At 38.9% G+C, this 15,817-nt stretch overlaps 1 protein-coding gene across 1 annotated transcript in view; it reads left to right on the forward strand.

Moving 5' to 3' along the window:
* The first annotated feature begins 558 nt into the window (after positions 1-558).
* Positions 559-15,817, forward strand: part of ROBO2 (roundabout guidance receptor 2) — an 866,686-nt gene continuing 851,427 nt past the window's right edge. The window contains exon 1 of the mRNA XM_063150058.1: positions 559-1,159. Coding sequence (XP_063006128.1) covers positions 1,036-1,159 — 124 coding nt within the window. The 5' untranslated portion in view covers positions 559-1,035. The remainder of the gene's footprint in view (positions 1,160-15,817) is intronic.

Raw genomic sequence — 15,817 nt, forward strand, 5'->3', positions numbered from 1 at the left:
TATTAAAGGGAAAATTGACTGCAATCTATTTTTTGAGAATGTGTGCACTGCTGAATGTCCCCTTTCTCTTTCCTTCCCTCTCCACCCTGTGCTCCCGCCCCCTGGATTTTGGGGATCCTAAGGATAGGCAGTGTGAAAATATAAAATGCATAGCTGCTCTGTGCAGTGAAAAGCTTGCTGCTACTCCTAAAGATTTGTTCTTCCTGTTTGCTACTTTAAGAAAAAAAAAATTAAAAAAATCACGCAGGGCTCTTCCCATGCAATAATTCAGCAACGCTGCAAGCAGTTAGGGTGTTGGAGCTTGCATTTTAGTTCAGAACGTGAAGTAAAGCTTTAAGCAAATGCAGTGCAAAGTCCTGAGCAGTGGCACAGTGCAGAGCAGGAAATCTCCTGCACACAATAGAGATTAAATGCTCCCTGTGCATAGTGTATTCTGCTCAGCCCTCTGCGCTCGGAGCTGGGACCGTGGCAGTCGTTATCTCCAGCAGGTTCCTTGGTGATTTTCAAGCCCTGCACTACCTACCCAAGTGGCAGTGACACCAGCTTTCACTGAAGCCTTATTACTCTTAAAAGAGCAATTTGGTTGGTTGCACAGCTATTAGGATCAGACAGTCAGGCTTAAAGCTGTCAGTACAACTGCTTCTCATCTTTTTTCACAATCCTGACATCTTTTCTCTTTTCTGCTGGACACAAGCATTACTGTATTTATCATTTTCAATCAAGCTCACGCTGCAAGCTGAGGAATATATTCCCACAGAAACCCAAGTGAGGAGCAGAAATTATTTTATAGCTGCTGTAGTAGCAGCGGTGCTGGCTGCATGTTGTGTGGGAGAAATCGGATCAGTGAGAAATGTGGCTTTCCTCAGGGCTACATCATTGAAAAATTACTTCAACGTCTGAGAGGAGCAAAGCTACTCCTTGCTCTAATTTTTCAATGATTAATCACTCTTCCCTAAGTAAATACAAAGTGGGGGAGAAGATGTGAGATTTTTTTAAATTTTTTTTTTTTGTATTTTTTTAAAATAACTTGTGGAAATGTTGTTGTCATTGAAAAAGGGGAAAATCACTATGCTTGAACTTCTTTTCATTTTGATGTTGCTCTTCTCTGGACCAACCCTGAGCAAGCTTAGCAGGACCAAAGGCAAACACTGGAAGGGGGGTAAGTGGAAAGGAAAAGTTTTGTGATGGATGTTTGGGTAAGGTACTGAAAAGCTGCATTAAAAGTAATCTGAGGAGAATACCTGTGCTATTTTGAGTGACTCAGATTTCAGGTTGCTGTGTGGGCTTGCAGTAGGATGCTAAAAAGAGAGCATGGAGTTTAATTTGTTTTCTTGTTAGTTTGCCTGGCTGGCTGTGTGTAAGGTATGTATTCCTTGCAGGAATTTTGCTTTGCTTTGTACCATTAGCAGAATAATGTTTGGGGCCTTGATACAAATAAATGCATGCCATTTAAAAATGTAGTGATTTTTTGTATTGTAAGAATTCAGATTGTTCTTTAAATTATGGAGCCTCTGGGACTCTTGTGGCTTTATTGGAAGTGATGTTACCCCTGTCACAGGGGGCTACAGTGTTGGAGAAGAAGAGAGAAAGAAAGCCTATTTTGAGTGCAGAATTGTTAGTATATGTGGTAAAAATGACTAGACAGACATTTTTTTTTTTAGAATACATGGATGTTGTGAAATGCACTGCCAGCAGCACTAATTGGCTGACTGACTATGTCAGTGTTGATGTGTTAATAAAGATAAATTGCATTAACTTTATTGAAAAAAAATGCTATGTTGAGAAAACACTTATGATTTTTGAAGGCAGCAATCCATTTTCCTCTTCTGTTGAAAAGTGCTGGGAAGATTTACCCTGTGTGTGCTGTGAGCAGTTCACTAAATGTGCCTTTTCATAAAGTTCACTTTGTTTTGCTTCCTTGCATGACATTTGTTTATGGAAAACACAGGTTATTGAGGTCTCCTAATCTAATATAGCTCACTGAGCATAAATGGTATCTCATAAATATTTGGACTGAGGGACTGTGGATTGTAGATAGTTTGATATTTTCTCCCTGGTTGTTTCTTGGTATTGCTGATTGGAGGCACCCCCAGGATTTTTTTTACTTGTTTTTTTTCCTCCCCTTACAAGTGTTGCCACAGCATGGTGTGTTTATCACAGCTTTAATAGCACTTCCAGCTTTTCTCTGCTGTCAGTATTGTGATCTGAGGTTAAAGAGTAGCATCAACATTAAAAAGAAGTTTTAATAATTTATCACAACATCTCAGCAGGAGACTCCTCCCTCCCCCCCTCGACATTTCCTTTTGTTGCATTTAATCTTCCACCCACTGCACCTTCAAGGGAAAAGTTGCAGCACACGCTTAACCTGGATTGTCAATGCAGCACATATATCTGAAAATTATTTCCTGGTCCTGTAAATCACATTATCACATGTATCACACGGTGCTGCTGCTGGGTATCCTCGTTGCAAATTACAAGCTGTTATTTACTCTGGGCAGCATGACCTCTCCTCAGAGGTATGTGACTTAGGAATATATGTCACTGTCAAGTTCCTGGGATTTAAGAAATGCTGTTCACTTCTTTTTCTCTTTCTCCCATTTTCAATTAAATCTGGTAAATGAGGGCTGGATTGCTTTGGTCTCTTACCTACTCTCAGGCAGAGGCAAAGAGCTGAATTTTTATCATGGGTAGAAAATAACCTGTGAACCTGACTGCAGAAAATATCTTAATATGGGCTTTTGCTGTTCTGAGAAGTGTTTTTTTGCAGCTGAAACAAAACATAAGGAAGATACCTGTTTCAAGGAGGCTAAGAAGCAATTTGTCTTGTTTGCTTGGAGCTCTGAATCAGCAAAAGCCTCAGCATCCCTGCTGCCCAGTGGTTTGTTTCATGTGTGGTGTTACTGTGAGTGCTGTGTGGCTTGGAGAGGATGCCTGCTTTCTGAGGAGAGCTCCAAGTTCAGGATCTGTCAGAACGCAGTTGTAATGTCATGTCATGTAGTCTGAGTGTTTCTGACCTCCAAAACAGGATGTGTGCACCTCCCCTTCCCATTAACCATTAAGGATCAGCTTTTGCTCCTATCTCAGTGGTGGGGGTTGTTTTTGTTGGTGTGCACATGGAATTCAGGGTGTTGCTTGGTGAGAGGTCAGCATGCAGACTTCTCCAGTGCAGCTCACTGGGAAGCCCATCCCAAAATGGCAACAGAGGTTTCTTGTATTCTTATTTTTCTGAGATTCCAGACAGCCAGAGATCTGCATACCAACTTCCAGCTCTGTTGCTGGAAATGCATTGGATGGCTCACATTTTATATACTCTCATTGGATTCCCTATGCTGAAGTGAGCTGTGTGATGGGTAGAAACAGCTGATTCAGACCATCCTCTAGTTCTTCTATACCATATTTTGTTTCAAAAGTGCTGCAAAGTGTGGACATCTTTGGAAAGTGTTGGTATCTGTGTGGGATTTGTGTCTGTGTAGGTCCTGCTCATGATCAGTTAATGAATCTGGAAAATTTTCTGGTACAATTAATAAAAACTTCAGTGCTGAAGTTACAAGCTCTGAGAAGACATTTTCTATGATCCTTCTGTATAATTCTGTATTTATGACAAAACCATCTACTTTCACCTGTGTTTTTCTCCTTGGAATTCACTAAAACCAAGAAAAATGGTCACCCACATACAAGTAAAAGAATGGAATTATGGGTAGAAAACTGCTCCTGATTTAGTTGCAAGGTTAGGTGTCAGGGTGTGAAATGAATCCTGCATGTGGGTCCAAAGAAACATAAAGATACCATTTTCTTTTCTAGCTGTTTTTAAGTCTGCATGCCAGAAAACCTTTCAGAATGATTCATTGGAATGCAGTCTCTGAATGTGCTTTAAACTGGGATTTATAAACTAATGATCAAGATAAACTGGAGTCTAAAAGCAAAACCTGGAAGTACAAATCAACTGGAATTTCTTTTTTCCCTTTAAGCTGAAATAACACCCCATGGTTCAAGTTTGAGAAGGATTTATAATAGGGAGACCAAAAAACTAGGAAAAGGAAAAGAAGAATAAGTATTGTTTTGAGTTTATATTGAATCAGAAAGCAGATTTGAGGTGTTCCTAATGCCTACCCCCTTCTGAATTCTTCAGTTGAATTTCTTCAATTTCTTCTCTTTGCCATATATCTTGGTTATATGTAAGGGGGGAAGGTTTGAGTGTGGATATGCTTTGTGTCTGTCCAGTGGCCTGTGGGAGAATTTTTAGACTGGGAAGTAAGCTGCCCATTTGATTTCTGTGTGAAAAGCTGTGTGACAGAACTGTTCAGAGAGAGAGAGAGGGTGACACCATTAGGACAGCCACCACTCCTGGAGGACATAAACCCCTCCCTCATCTTGGGAACAGCTCAGGCATTCCCCGTGGGGGGAAGCTGTGCCCATCCAGGCTGCTGGGCAGCTTTGAGGAGCCTGACTCTGTGCATGGTGGTCTCTGTGAGAGGCTCTGGTCCTTTGGCCACCCTAGCTGAGGGGTGGCAGCCTGAGCCACACTGGGATGGTCCTTGGGACGAGCTGATCCTCAGCAGGGGCACAGAGAGAATCTGTGCACACACCTGGCACAAAAATAATCTGGCAACAGTGCTGGCAACACCTCCCAAGTGAAGAGAAGACCTTCAGGGCTGGGGAGAGGAGTTGGAGATGAAAAGACTTCAGAGGGAAAGGACCAGACCTAGGGCTGGGAAATCCAGGTTAAAGAATGCCTTTTTCCCAAAGCCTCACTTATTCACATCATCTTTGTGCTTCACTGAAAGAATTTCCATTTTTAGAACTCACAGTGACTTGATTTACTTAGGATAAAATTGTAGAAGTAAAAATAAAATGCGACCACAGGGCATCACCCCGCAGAACTATATGAGGGTGGTGCCTGTCCTTACTGTCTACGGGGAAGTGAAGCAATAATGTCTTTAATGACTAAATCAAAGTTTATTATGCAAGTGATCCAGCCTTATATTTCAGTTCCAATTTCAGCTCTACTGCACTTTAATCATTTTTATAGCAAAAGGTACCAGTGTTAGAAATTTTAAGTGTCTCTGGCAAGGCATTGCTGGTGGGGGTGATGCAAAGCTGTGTGCCTCAGATTCAGTCTCCCTACAGATTGATCAGCACATGCATTATTTAGGGTGCATACACCAACACTAGTTTAAATGTTAAATAAATGAAAGTAGATAGGAGGCATTGACATGGAGCCAGGTAGCCTGGATTTCAGTGTAATTGTGAGGCATGAGGGGTCTGGTTGGGTGTGGAGCTTTTGATGTGGTGGTTGAGTTGCAGCACTTGTAGAGCACAGCCAGCTGTGCTGGCATGATTCACTGTTTACTTTATGTGATTTTAAGCATAACACTTTATATAGTTTGCCATTTATCTAATTTAAGTAATTTATTTTATGTAACTTCAAGGATAAACTGCATGAATTATTTTTTAATATCTTACCATGATGTATGACTAACATTATTTCTTAAATATTGAGAGATTAAATATGCTGCTGTGCTCTTTTACGTTGGAAAAGCTTATGAAATGCTGACCAAAAGTTTCAGACTCAGGGCCCTAAAAGTATTACCCTGTGTTTCACAGAAGCAACCTGATTTTGAGTAGTAAGAAATTCACAATTTTTTTCACTTCAGAGGAAGCTCGATATATTTGAGGAGGTGGCTTGTGCATAGCTAAGGATCTAAAGGTCTAATTTTAGAAACTGAGTACTGTAAGTGTGGATCTGCAGTTTCAGTTTGACTGCAAGTATATAAAGCATATGACTACACAAAGTATGTCATTTGATGTACCAAATGATGTTCTAATAGTTTTGCTTTCAAAATTCCTAAAAGGGGAAAGAGTATTTATTTGGATGCAGAGTGACTGTGAAAAATAAACTGGGTTTTATTTAGTCTTCTATTTTCTCTTAAGTCTGGATTTGGTCCTTATGCCATGAAGCAAACACATTTTTTGCACTTTCTTTTACACCACTTTATTCAGAGTAAATACCTTCTGCACATATTTTGTTGAAATAAAAGGAATATATATTATCTGTTTTTCCATCTCTTTGAAGACATTTGAAGTACTTGATAGAAGTTTGGCAACCTGTATTTAGTCTCACACAGGCAGAGGCAATGGAGATGGGACCAGTGGAAAACTGAGCTTGTGAGAGTTTTCTTCTCAGCTGTAAGGGAGGGAAAATGATGTGGCTTTTGCAGTCACAAGGGGAACAATGTGGGGGAAGTGCAACATTTACTTAAGAGCAGAGCAGTGCTGTCACAAAACTAAACAGCAGCCAATAAAACATAGGCTGGGAGGGTGTTTCCAGACAACATTGAGAAGGGGTTGCCGATGGAGTTGGCCTGAGACAGGTTCTCAGTCTCCTTCAACTTCCAAGAGTCCTGTCTGCAGGATCTCCCTCTGGCTCTCCCACTGGTGCCAGTGCTTCTGCACATCTGCTGGATGCTCAGGGAGCCCATCCAGGTGGGAATTGGCCAGAGAAGAGAGGATGGCATTCCTTTAGCTGATGGCATTCCTTTAGCTGATGATCCCTTTGTTTGGACCTCTCAGGTCACAGGGGAGCTTGGTACAGAAAGGAGCTATGGCCATAAGGGAAGAGAAGAGAATGTGATCATGGTTGGATTTAGGGGAGTTCGAGTTGACACATAGCTTCACCCTGCAGCTCCAGACTATCCAGGGGAAAAAAAAAATAATAAGGTGACACCTTCCTTTGAATCCTATGTCCACATCCTGCGCTTGGAGTATTGCTTGAAGTGTTTGCTATCATATTAAAAAGTATGTTGATCAAACAGTTATAAACCAGAAAGAATATTTAAATAACACTTCACCCACCACGCATACAGGTTCCTCTCCTTTGGTTATTTGCAATTTTTTTTTCTATGTTGAATAGATTTTGGAACAACCATAAAGCATCACTGACATCAGAAAACCAGCAAGCACGAGCATACTCTCTTTACTTTTGTCCACAAATAAAATGAATGCATGTTCATTGCCTTTAGGTGTTGAAAGAGCACAGATCAGATGTGCACTTTCAAACTGATGAATAAGCTTAAACACATACCAGAATGGCTGAAGAAATGTTATTTTGGCTTTCCTTTCTACAAATTTTCAAAGAAAATATTGTTCATCAGTTAAACACTATTGATTTTTTACTTCAAAGCATGATCTAAGGAAGACTCAAGAGCCATTACTAAATAATCTCAGGAAATCTTCTTTTCTTAGTACATTCAAAAGTGGGGGGGGGCAGGGATGTGTGATGCTTTTACAGATCAGTTAGTTTTGGTAAATGTTGCTTGAACCACCAATAAAGTAATGCTCTTGCTTTAGAGCTTCTGTTAATAGTGAAAGTATCTTCAAATGAAATTATTTTTTCAGTCATTTATATTTGAATCCTGAAGTCTTGTTCTTAGCTGAATTGTGTCATTTTAACTCTCATCCTAGCACTGATTTCATCCTACTGGGTTTGAAACTGCATCAGCCTCACTAGCTAAATAGTAAAACAGCTTCATTGTTGCAGAACTATATGGCACAGAGAAGTGAAGTAAAAAAAAAATAATTTTTTTTCTAAGGTTTTCTGTCAAAATCAGTGGTTTTCCATTACTGTGTTTCCTTGCATGAGCAAACTTAAAATAATGGAAAAAACAAGAGAGAGACAAAAATCCAGCTTTGATTCCAGAGATGCTGATCACTCAGCAGAAGCTCCCAGTGACAAGGACTCTCAGCCCTCACAAAAATCAGTTTTGACATGCCTAAGTGCAGCCCTCCTCTTTATCCTGTTTCATTTCAGCTTTAGGTTTCCAAAACCCTGTGGTTTCCACGCTCACATAATTTGTGAGGAGGCATCACCAGGGAAATTTCTTCTGTGGCTCCAGGCATGGACAGGTCTGTGGTTGTGCAAATGAAAAGAAAAGTCTTCACTTCTTTCCTATGGAGGAGGCTGGATAAGTGTTCTCCTAAACACCACTAATTGCTTGAGTTAATTATTAACTTTCTACCTGCTGGACTTTGTGTGTTCATTAAAAGTGCAATGGGGGATTTTGGAAAGTTTAGAGGGAGAAAAGTCACAGATTTACCACACTGCTTGAGATTAGTGCCTCTGGCTTGAAAGTTTAACCCACTTTGTAGGTCCATTGGACTGACAGTGGAAAAACAGAAAAAAATGATCCTTAGCTGTGTAAATAGGAGTAAAGGAGCAAATGGTTTATCCACTGGTTAGAAACTTATTGGGAGAAGAAATGGAAATCTATGTCAAGTTTGGTATAGGAAAACAGAAATGAGGAAAAAAACCCACAAACATTTTCTGAAAGTTAGAGAAAGTGATTTTGAGAGATATTGAAGGATTTTACTCTGTTTACTTATAGAAAATTTTGGAGACAACTTTCATGCTATTTGAACATGTCACTAGCTTTCTTCTCCCAGGAAGGTTAAGGTTCCTTAGAAATTTTAGAGAACTCTGTTGCAGGACTGGATAACTCAAAACCAGTGGCAGACACTCCCTAATAAAAACAATATCAAACCTTAGGTTGTGTATTTCAAAAAGCATTCTTTACTTACATTTTTAAGTTTTACTGACATATTGAAATTTTGAATTCCATTATCATCATTTTAGTATCATTAGTGCTTACTTTAAGAAACCACACATCGTGTTTTTAATTTCTTTTATCTCCAGAAAAGAGGCAGGGAGAGCCTGTTTTTCACTCACTATGTTCAGCATTTCTCTGGAAAGCAGTTGAGATACCAAATCTGCTACTTCTGGCTTAAAATATTAGCATATAACACAGAAGATATGCCCCTGGTTAAGAATCTTCTGCAAATGTAAGATTGTGTCTTTTTTCCTTTACTAGCTTGAGAAGAACTGTAGTGTTGTTCTGTATATCAGGGTGTGTCTGAGGCATCTGGAATGTGCTCAGCATCTTTCTTATGGCCAGGAGGAATTTCACTGAAATTTCTAGAATTATGCCACTTCAAATGAGAGGAAAATCTGCCTTTTTGAGTCTCAGCTGGGTATCATCTATTTGATAATCCATCCTGGCAGTTCTTGCTGAGTAGTCCTTGTCTACAAACAGATCAAATCAGTTGGGGAACAACTGATCTGAAGATGAGAGCATGGAAAAGTCCTCAGGATGATGAGGACAGAAGAAAAATTGTGACACTGATGCAGTTCCCACTAGTTAGGATGATTCCATGCTGCTGGTGATTGTGGTAAAACTTGAGAATTTTCCTACAGTCTGTATTTGCCATCCATCATTCTGCAAGGGGTCTGGCTGAGCTATTTGGTATCTTCCTGATTATCCGTGGACTTGAGATAGGTTTGTGCAGTAAGAGAGAATGTGTTTTAATGAATTACTGTTGTTTTGATGTCAAGAATCTCTTAATTCAATACCTTTCAATTTATGTATAAATTTCAATACAACTTAGATTAATAATACATGTTTAATAACAAAAAGAAAAAATACATACTTAAAATAGCTTAAGGTTACAGAGCATGGTGAAGAATAAAAAGTTCATTAAAAATCTGGACAAAAGTTGGTTTTCGACTTTGCAATTTTGGCATTTTTTTTCCCCCACTGCTAGACTTTTTGGCTTCTGCTTTAAAAAGTGACAGTCTTAAAATCTGGGTAATGTTCTAGCTGTTTGTAGTCACTGTGGGAAAAAAAAGAAGAATGACTCTATGCTTTGCTGAATTTTAATTTCTATTTTTATTTTTGAAGTTGCAATCTTCTGCTTTTGAGCGTTGAAGATAGCAGAAGGGAAATAGGAGGAGAGCTGAAGAAATAGCTTTTTTCAATCAAGTCCTTCATGCTGTTGAATATTGTTTTGAAGGAAAAATATATATTTTAAAGACCAGGACTGTGGGAGTCTAAGAATGGAATTGCAGTAGTGTTGTGAAGGAACTTCTCTAAAGTTGGAGATGGATCCTCCTGGGGTAGAGACATACATACTCTACCATGTACCATGGAAAGGACAGAATTTTTGGTACTCTGAGAAAGAATCCTCATGGATAATAGTAACTAAAAACTGAATTTCAATCTCTCAGTCTTTTAGGAGGAATATCTACTATTTCCACTTCCTTTTTTCTTTTTTTTTTCTCCTAGTTGACTTATTAATGCATTGAGTCTGTTACCGTGAGGAGAATAAATTCTCTATTTAATATGGTCTCACTTCACTCTTTGTACAGCATAGGGCATATTTTAAAATCCAACATTTATGGAACATCACTCTTTGAGCTGTCTTAAGAGCTCATTTTGCATTACAGCTCCTGGGCACCAGTATATGCATGTTGGTTAAGTTGTTTTTCAGCTCCTTTGATTTTCACATTCAGTACACACTTTTTTCTGTGTGTCAAATGTTTTCTAATTTTTAGAAGACCTTTTACACATGGCTATCTACAGAGGTTATTTATCAGAGAGTTATTAATTTCTTTCAATCAGTTTTAATAGATTTTTCACTGTATTTACATAGAAAAACTACTAATAAGAAATGTTACCTTGAATTATTCCTATAGGGAGAGATTTAGAGACAATATAACAGATCATGAGGAACATGTAGATATGGTTTTGTTCCTGATAATTTGCTTTTGCTTAATTTATATTCTTGGGAAAATATGGCTCAGTATGAGCCATATTCTTGGGAAAATATGGCTCTTTACTGATTTCCTTTCTGGTGCCCTTTGATGGCATATTATTGCTCTTTAAACTGAAAAGAACACAGTAATTGGTGGGAGTTTTTGTGCCATTCAGATTGCAGAAGATGCATTGTCTTTTATGAATTCTACAACATTTATAGCTGCTTCAAAAACTTGCTTAAAGCCTAGTTTAAACAAAATCTATGTTACAAAAGCTTGCATGTGCTCTCAAAAAGTGCATCTCATGTAGAGAAAGTGAGATGTGTTGAGAACACAGGATAATGTAATGTATTATGCATGTAAATTTGCTTGATCTATATTGGTCTTTTCAATTCCCTTTCCAAACAAAGAACATGGTAATTTCATTTTACAGATAATGTAGTTTGAGGCCCTAAATCAGTTTAGCAGCACACATTTTTGATTCATGGCAAGGGCAGTCGCTAGCTCTGAATCTATCTGTTCATAATCTCCCCAGCAGAAAGTCAGCAGTGACTGATTTGTTTAGTGGCTCTCACGTTGTCTTTGCACATTGGGAGAGATCACGGGATGAGCTCTGTGATTCATCGATCACCACAGCACCTATGGACAGTCACCACAGGGGGAATTTGCTATGCATTCTGAAAGGAAAATAATTTGAAGAATTTCTTTCTGGCTTTCTGTGACCACTGTCTTCCACAGATGTGATTTCGGGTTAGGTTATTTAATTAGAGGTTTATTATTTTTTATGTGGGCATGTGCACTTGTATCACGTTATATTGAGTTCCAGTTTTGCATTATGGTATAAACAATGGCTGGAAGCAAAAACCTTCCTATGAAGATTCCTGATTTATTCCTCTATTCCCATGTAAGTTGAGCATAGATGGAAAACCAGCTTGAAGAGTGATCCTTTTTTTGCTGCTTGGTCTACAGGATGAATACACACCAGACAACACAACTGCTAATAAGCCACTTGTCATCCTTCTGTAAATTATCCTGTTAGTTTTCAAAACCCCTCTAGACACAGGCTTTTGTAACAGCATTAAATGTGCAGCAATTTCTGCCATTTAACTTGCACAAAATGCAAAGGAGGTGCCATTTGTATTGATTGCTATAGATTTTTGTCTTCTCTAATGGGATTTATATTTTTTCTATGAACTTGTGTTTTAAAAAAAAGTGAAAACAAATAGCGGCCAGACATAGATAACATATTTTAAGTATAGAAGTAACTCAAACCTTTCAATTTCTCGTGCATGCCATGGCATCCCTGGTTTCTAAGGCATCCAATCCCATCTGTCTTTTTGCCAAGACAGAGATGCAAAGGAGCACTGGAAGCAGCCTCCTTTCACTTTGCATTAAAGCAGACAGACCAGCACTCAGCTTTGTGCATTTTGAGCTCGCTGCAATAAAAGTTTTAAGAGATAAGAAGCCTTTTCTATTTCAGGGTTGCCATTAGCCTGAATAATATATAAACATGGGAAAAGGTCTGAAGTCCTTTTGAGGCTCACAGTATAGCTTCAATTAAATTATACATCATTATCACAGCTGCCAAGCCTGGTGTGGGATTTTAGCCCCCTATCTCACTAAGTGTTCTATGTAACTGCCTTGTCCAATTCTTTTTTCTTCCTTTTCTTAAGCAGCAATAGCACTCTTTGAAAAACCAGGCTTAAGGAATAAAGTGGAGGATGAGGTTTGGTTAATCAAGAAAGAACATGGCGATGTCAACAGTCAAGCACCAAGGGAGGATGGAGGTCAACTCTCTAGCCTTAAAAACCACTGGGGAGAAATCAAACACTATTAAGTCATGACATATTATGTTCCTTTTGAACCAGGGCTGTGTGTACTCCCTCTGTCTGCTGAGAGGTTTGCAGAGCTGCTCATGAAACCCCTTTGTGAAAGCTGAATTGCTGGGGATACCCACTGGGGATGTTTTCATTCCACAAAGCTGCCAGTGACAGTGAAACACAACCTAAGCAGATACATTCTTTGTCTCTCTGTCCTTTTATGGTTCTTTCAGGCTTTACAAACCCAAATTTTCATGGTGGCTTGACATATTGCAGATGAGTGGTTTTTTTGGATCTCAACAAGATACAGAATTATTCAGCCTTCATAATAAGTATCAGCTAGTTACTACTTTGTGTTGGCTTTGGAAAAAATCTAGGATGTACAGAATTATTATCACATACTTAGGAAAATCATAATGGCTTGTCTTTTCTTATTTATTCCTATAATATCATCTGAAAGTGTTAGAAGTGTTTTGACTAATTACACTACCCACACCACTAGAGCCAGTGCAATTGCCATTGATTTTATCAGTTTTCTTGCCTTCTTTGTGCAAGTATAACATTAATAAATATTTGGCTTGAGTAGCCATACATGAAAGCCTGAAATCAAGGTGGCATCACAGAGTTTTGTGTGTAGAATACTTATTTAGGATTATACCATACCATTGATTTTTTTACATTGAACAGGCTATTGATTTCAGTGGATGCTTAATGTGCAGATCAATGACACATTATAGAGCTTAAATAGTAACATTTGATACTTAAAAATAAATGAGACAGGGGTATCACTGACTTTCAAGCAGGACTAAAAAATATCTGATAAGAATGTAAACTTCCTTAAAACTTCAGACAGTTAGAATGCTCGGTTTGGGAGAAGCATCAGGTAAAGAATGCGTGAAGAAATGTATTTCAAATGTAAAATTAAGGATTTGCTGGGAAATATGTTAGTTGAAAATCGTGTGCAGCAGGTTGCACCACAGCCCTGGTACTCACCTGGCAGAGCTTTGCTTGTTTGCTCACAGCCCTGGGCAGCCTGTGCTGGTGCTGCATGTCCTGCCCAGTTTCCCTCAGATGTGTTCTCTGTCTGACACAGCAGCAGTTTGCAGAGTAGCAAAAGAGAATTTAGCATACACTGGTGAGAAATCAGACCATGTAGCTCATTATCCCAGTGATCTGAATTTATGGGATGCAGCTGGAAATCCCTTAAGACAGTTTAGACCAAACTTTATGTGAACTGCATGCTTTCCAGTCCTGTTTGAGAGACAGGAAGAGATGCTTGACTAGGAAATGCGCTACAGATTTTTGGAAGTCTAATAAACAACAAGACTCTTAACTACTTAATCCTCCACTCAGCACAATTTGTTCTGACATAGGTTTCTTAAAAATTGGCTGAAATCCATGTTCTTAAATTTGCATTTTCAGCACTTGGGCATTTTTCTGAAGCGTGGCTTGTCACTTATACCTCTAGGAAGGCATTGAGATGGAGGATGAAGTGCTCATTTTTGGTGGTTTACACTGTTTGATTGATTCTCACACTGGAAAAGAAACTTTTTTTCATATTAGCTATGCTTTAGCACAGACCTTAGATATAAATGCAGGAGCTTTAAGCCTGTGCAGGCTGTCAGTCCAAATATGTAACGAGTTAATTTTTTGCTGTTCTGTGGTAGAATTTTTTTCTAGGCATTTCTGCTGATATTAAAAGAGAAAAGTAGACACACCTTCCTCAATCGCTTCTTCAAAATGAGTTGAAAAATCTGTTCTTCAGCATGTAACATATGCCCTTTAAAACTGCTACTGTGCTGCTGCCTGCTCTTATCAGTATGGGCCATAAATTTTGCATGGATATAGAGAGAACTGCAGCTTGAGGACTTGAAATAGTTAGCAAGATGCTTGCTGCTAAAGTATACAAAGTACACTGGCAAATGGGTCTTTGTAGACAGGCATCATTACCAAGACCCATGTATGCAGAACTGTGCCAGCCTGAGGAGTGTTAAAGGCCAGTGCTCACAGGAACCTAATTTTGGGTGAATGGAGTCCTTAGATTCATTGTGATATCACACATAAATGAAAATACCAAATGTCACTGACTTGTCAGTGAAAAAGTAGCCTGGGCTTTGTAACAAATGGATCAGTGATGTATATTTGGAAGCTGTGTGACATATTAAAGTAGTTTATGAGGCACAATTTGTTTTGGTGGTCTGCTCTGATTGATGGTGTGCTATCTGCCACTGCTTTAGATGTTGTGGTATGTTTGTAATAAATGTTCGTTCCGAGACAGTGCTAAATGTGTTCCATCTAAATCATTCATTACTTATAACAAGTTTCAGTGTATATGAATCAAAGCTTTTTTATACTTGCCTTCAGAAGAATTTATCATGTTGAAGCAGCTCTATCACCTGTGATGGGGCCAGTTGCATGCCTGAGTGCTCAGACCCTTTCAGCAGTGCCTGCTGGAACCAGCACAAAGTTAAATTTGAAGCAATGTTATGTTAAGTGCTACATTTAAAAGTTTGCCTTTTTCTAATCTAGCATTCCTATTTACTTCTTTTTTTTTTTTTTTTTTTTTTTTTTTTTTTTTTTGTTTGTTTCACAAACATAATACCAGAAAATATCAGAAATAAGCACTGAGGGTTGAGGAGGAAACATTGGTGTAACAACTGGACTTGCCAGAGGAAGCACATCAGTGGGAGGGATTTTTGCTGATGTTTTATAGCATACTCATTCATCAGAAAATGGTAAAAAATGTATGCACTACTCACAGGGGATTTCCTCTTTCTGGAAAGTGCAGAATGCATCATCCTTAAGCAAACAGTGTACTTTGTTACCTCTTGATTGGTAGAAGGATTTCTTTTCCCCCATGGACTTTGTCTGCGTCCTTCCTCCAAAATTCAAGTGACGGTGGAGAAAACCTAAGGACTATCATTCCAGGATGATCAGTGTAGAAATACTACATAAATTTTTATTGTAAAAACATTGATTTTCATTTATATGTAGCATTTGAAGAGATTTAGGTTTTTCCTGTTTCAATAGCCACTAGGAAGTATAGAAAAATCACAGAATTCCACAATTAGTCACAGTGGGTCATCTGGTCCCACCTCCCTGTTTAAGCAGAGTCATTCCAGAGCTCATGGCACAAGATTGTGTCCAGAGGCTTCTGGAATATCTCCAGTGAGGGAAACTCCACAGCCTCTCTGGGTGATCTGTTCTAGTGTTTGGTCACTGCACAGTGAAGAATTTCTTCCTCATGTTCAGGTGGAACTTCCTGTGCATCAATTCCTGCTTCTTGTCCCATTGCTGGGCAGCACTGAGCAGAGCCTGGTCCAGAACTGGACACAGCACTCCAGAGCAACACAGAGGTGGTTGAAGTAATCTTAAATTCTTAACAAAAAAATTGTGTGCCTATTAATTTAGA

Source organism: Melospiza melodia, chromosome 2 (assembly GCF_035770615.1).
Source record: "Melospiza melodia melodia isolate bMelMel2 chromosome 2, bMelMel2.pri, whole genome shotgun sequence".
In the NCBI taxonomy this organism is placed as follows: Eukaryota; Metazoa; Chordata; class Aves; order Passeriformes; family Passerellidae; genus Melospiza; species Melospiza melodia.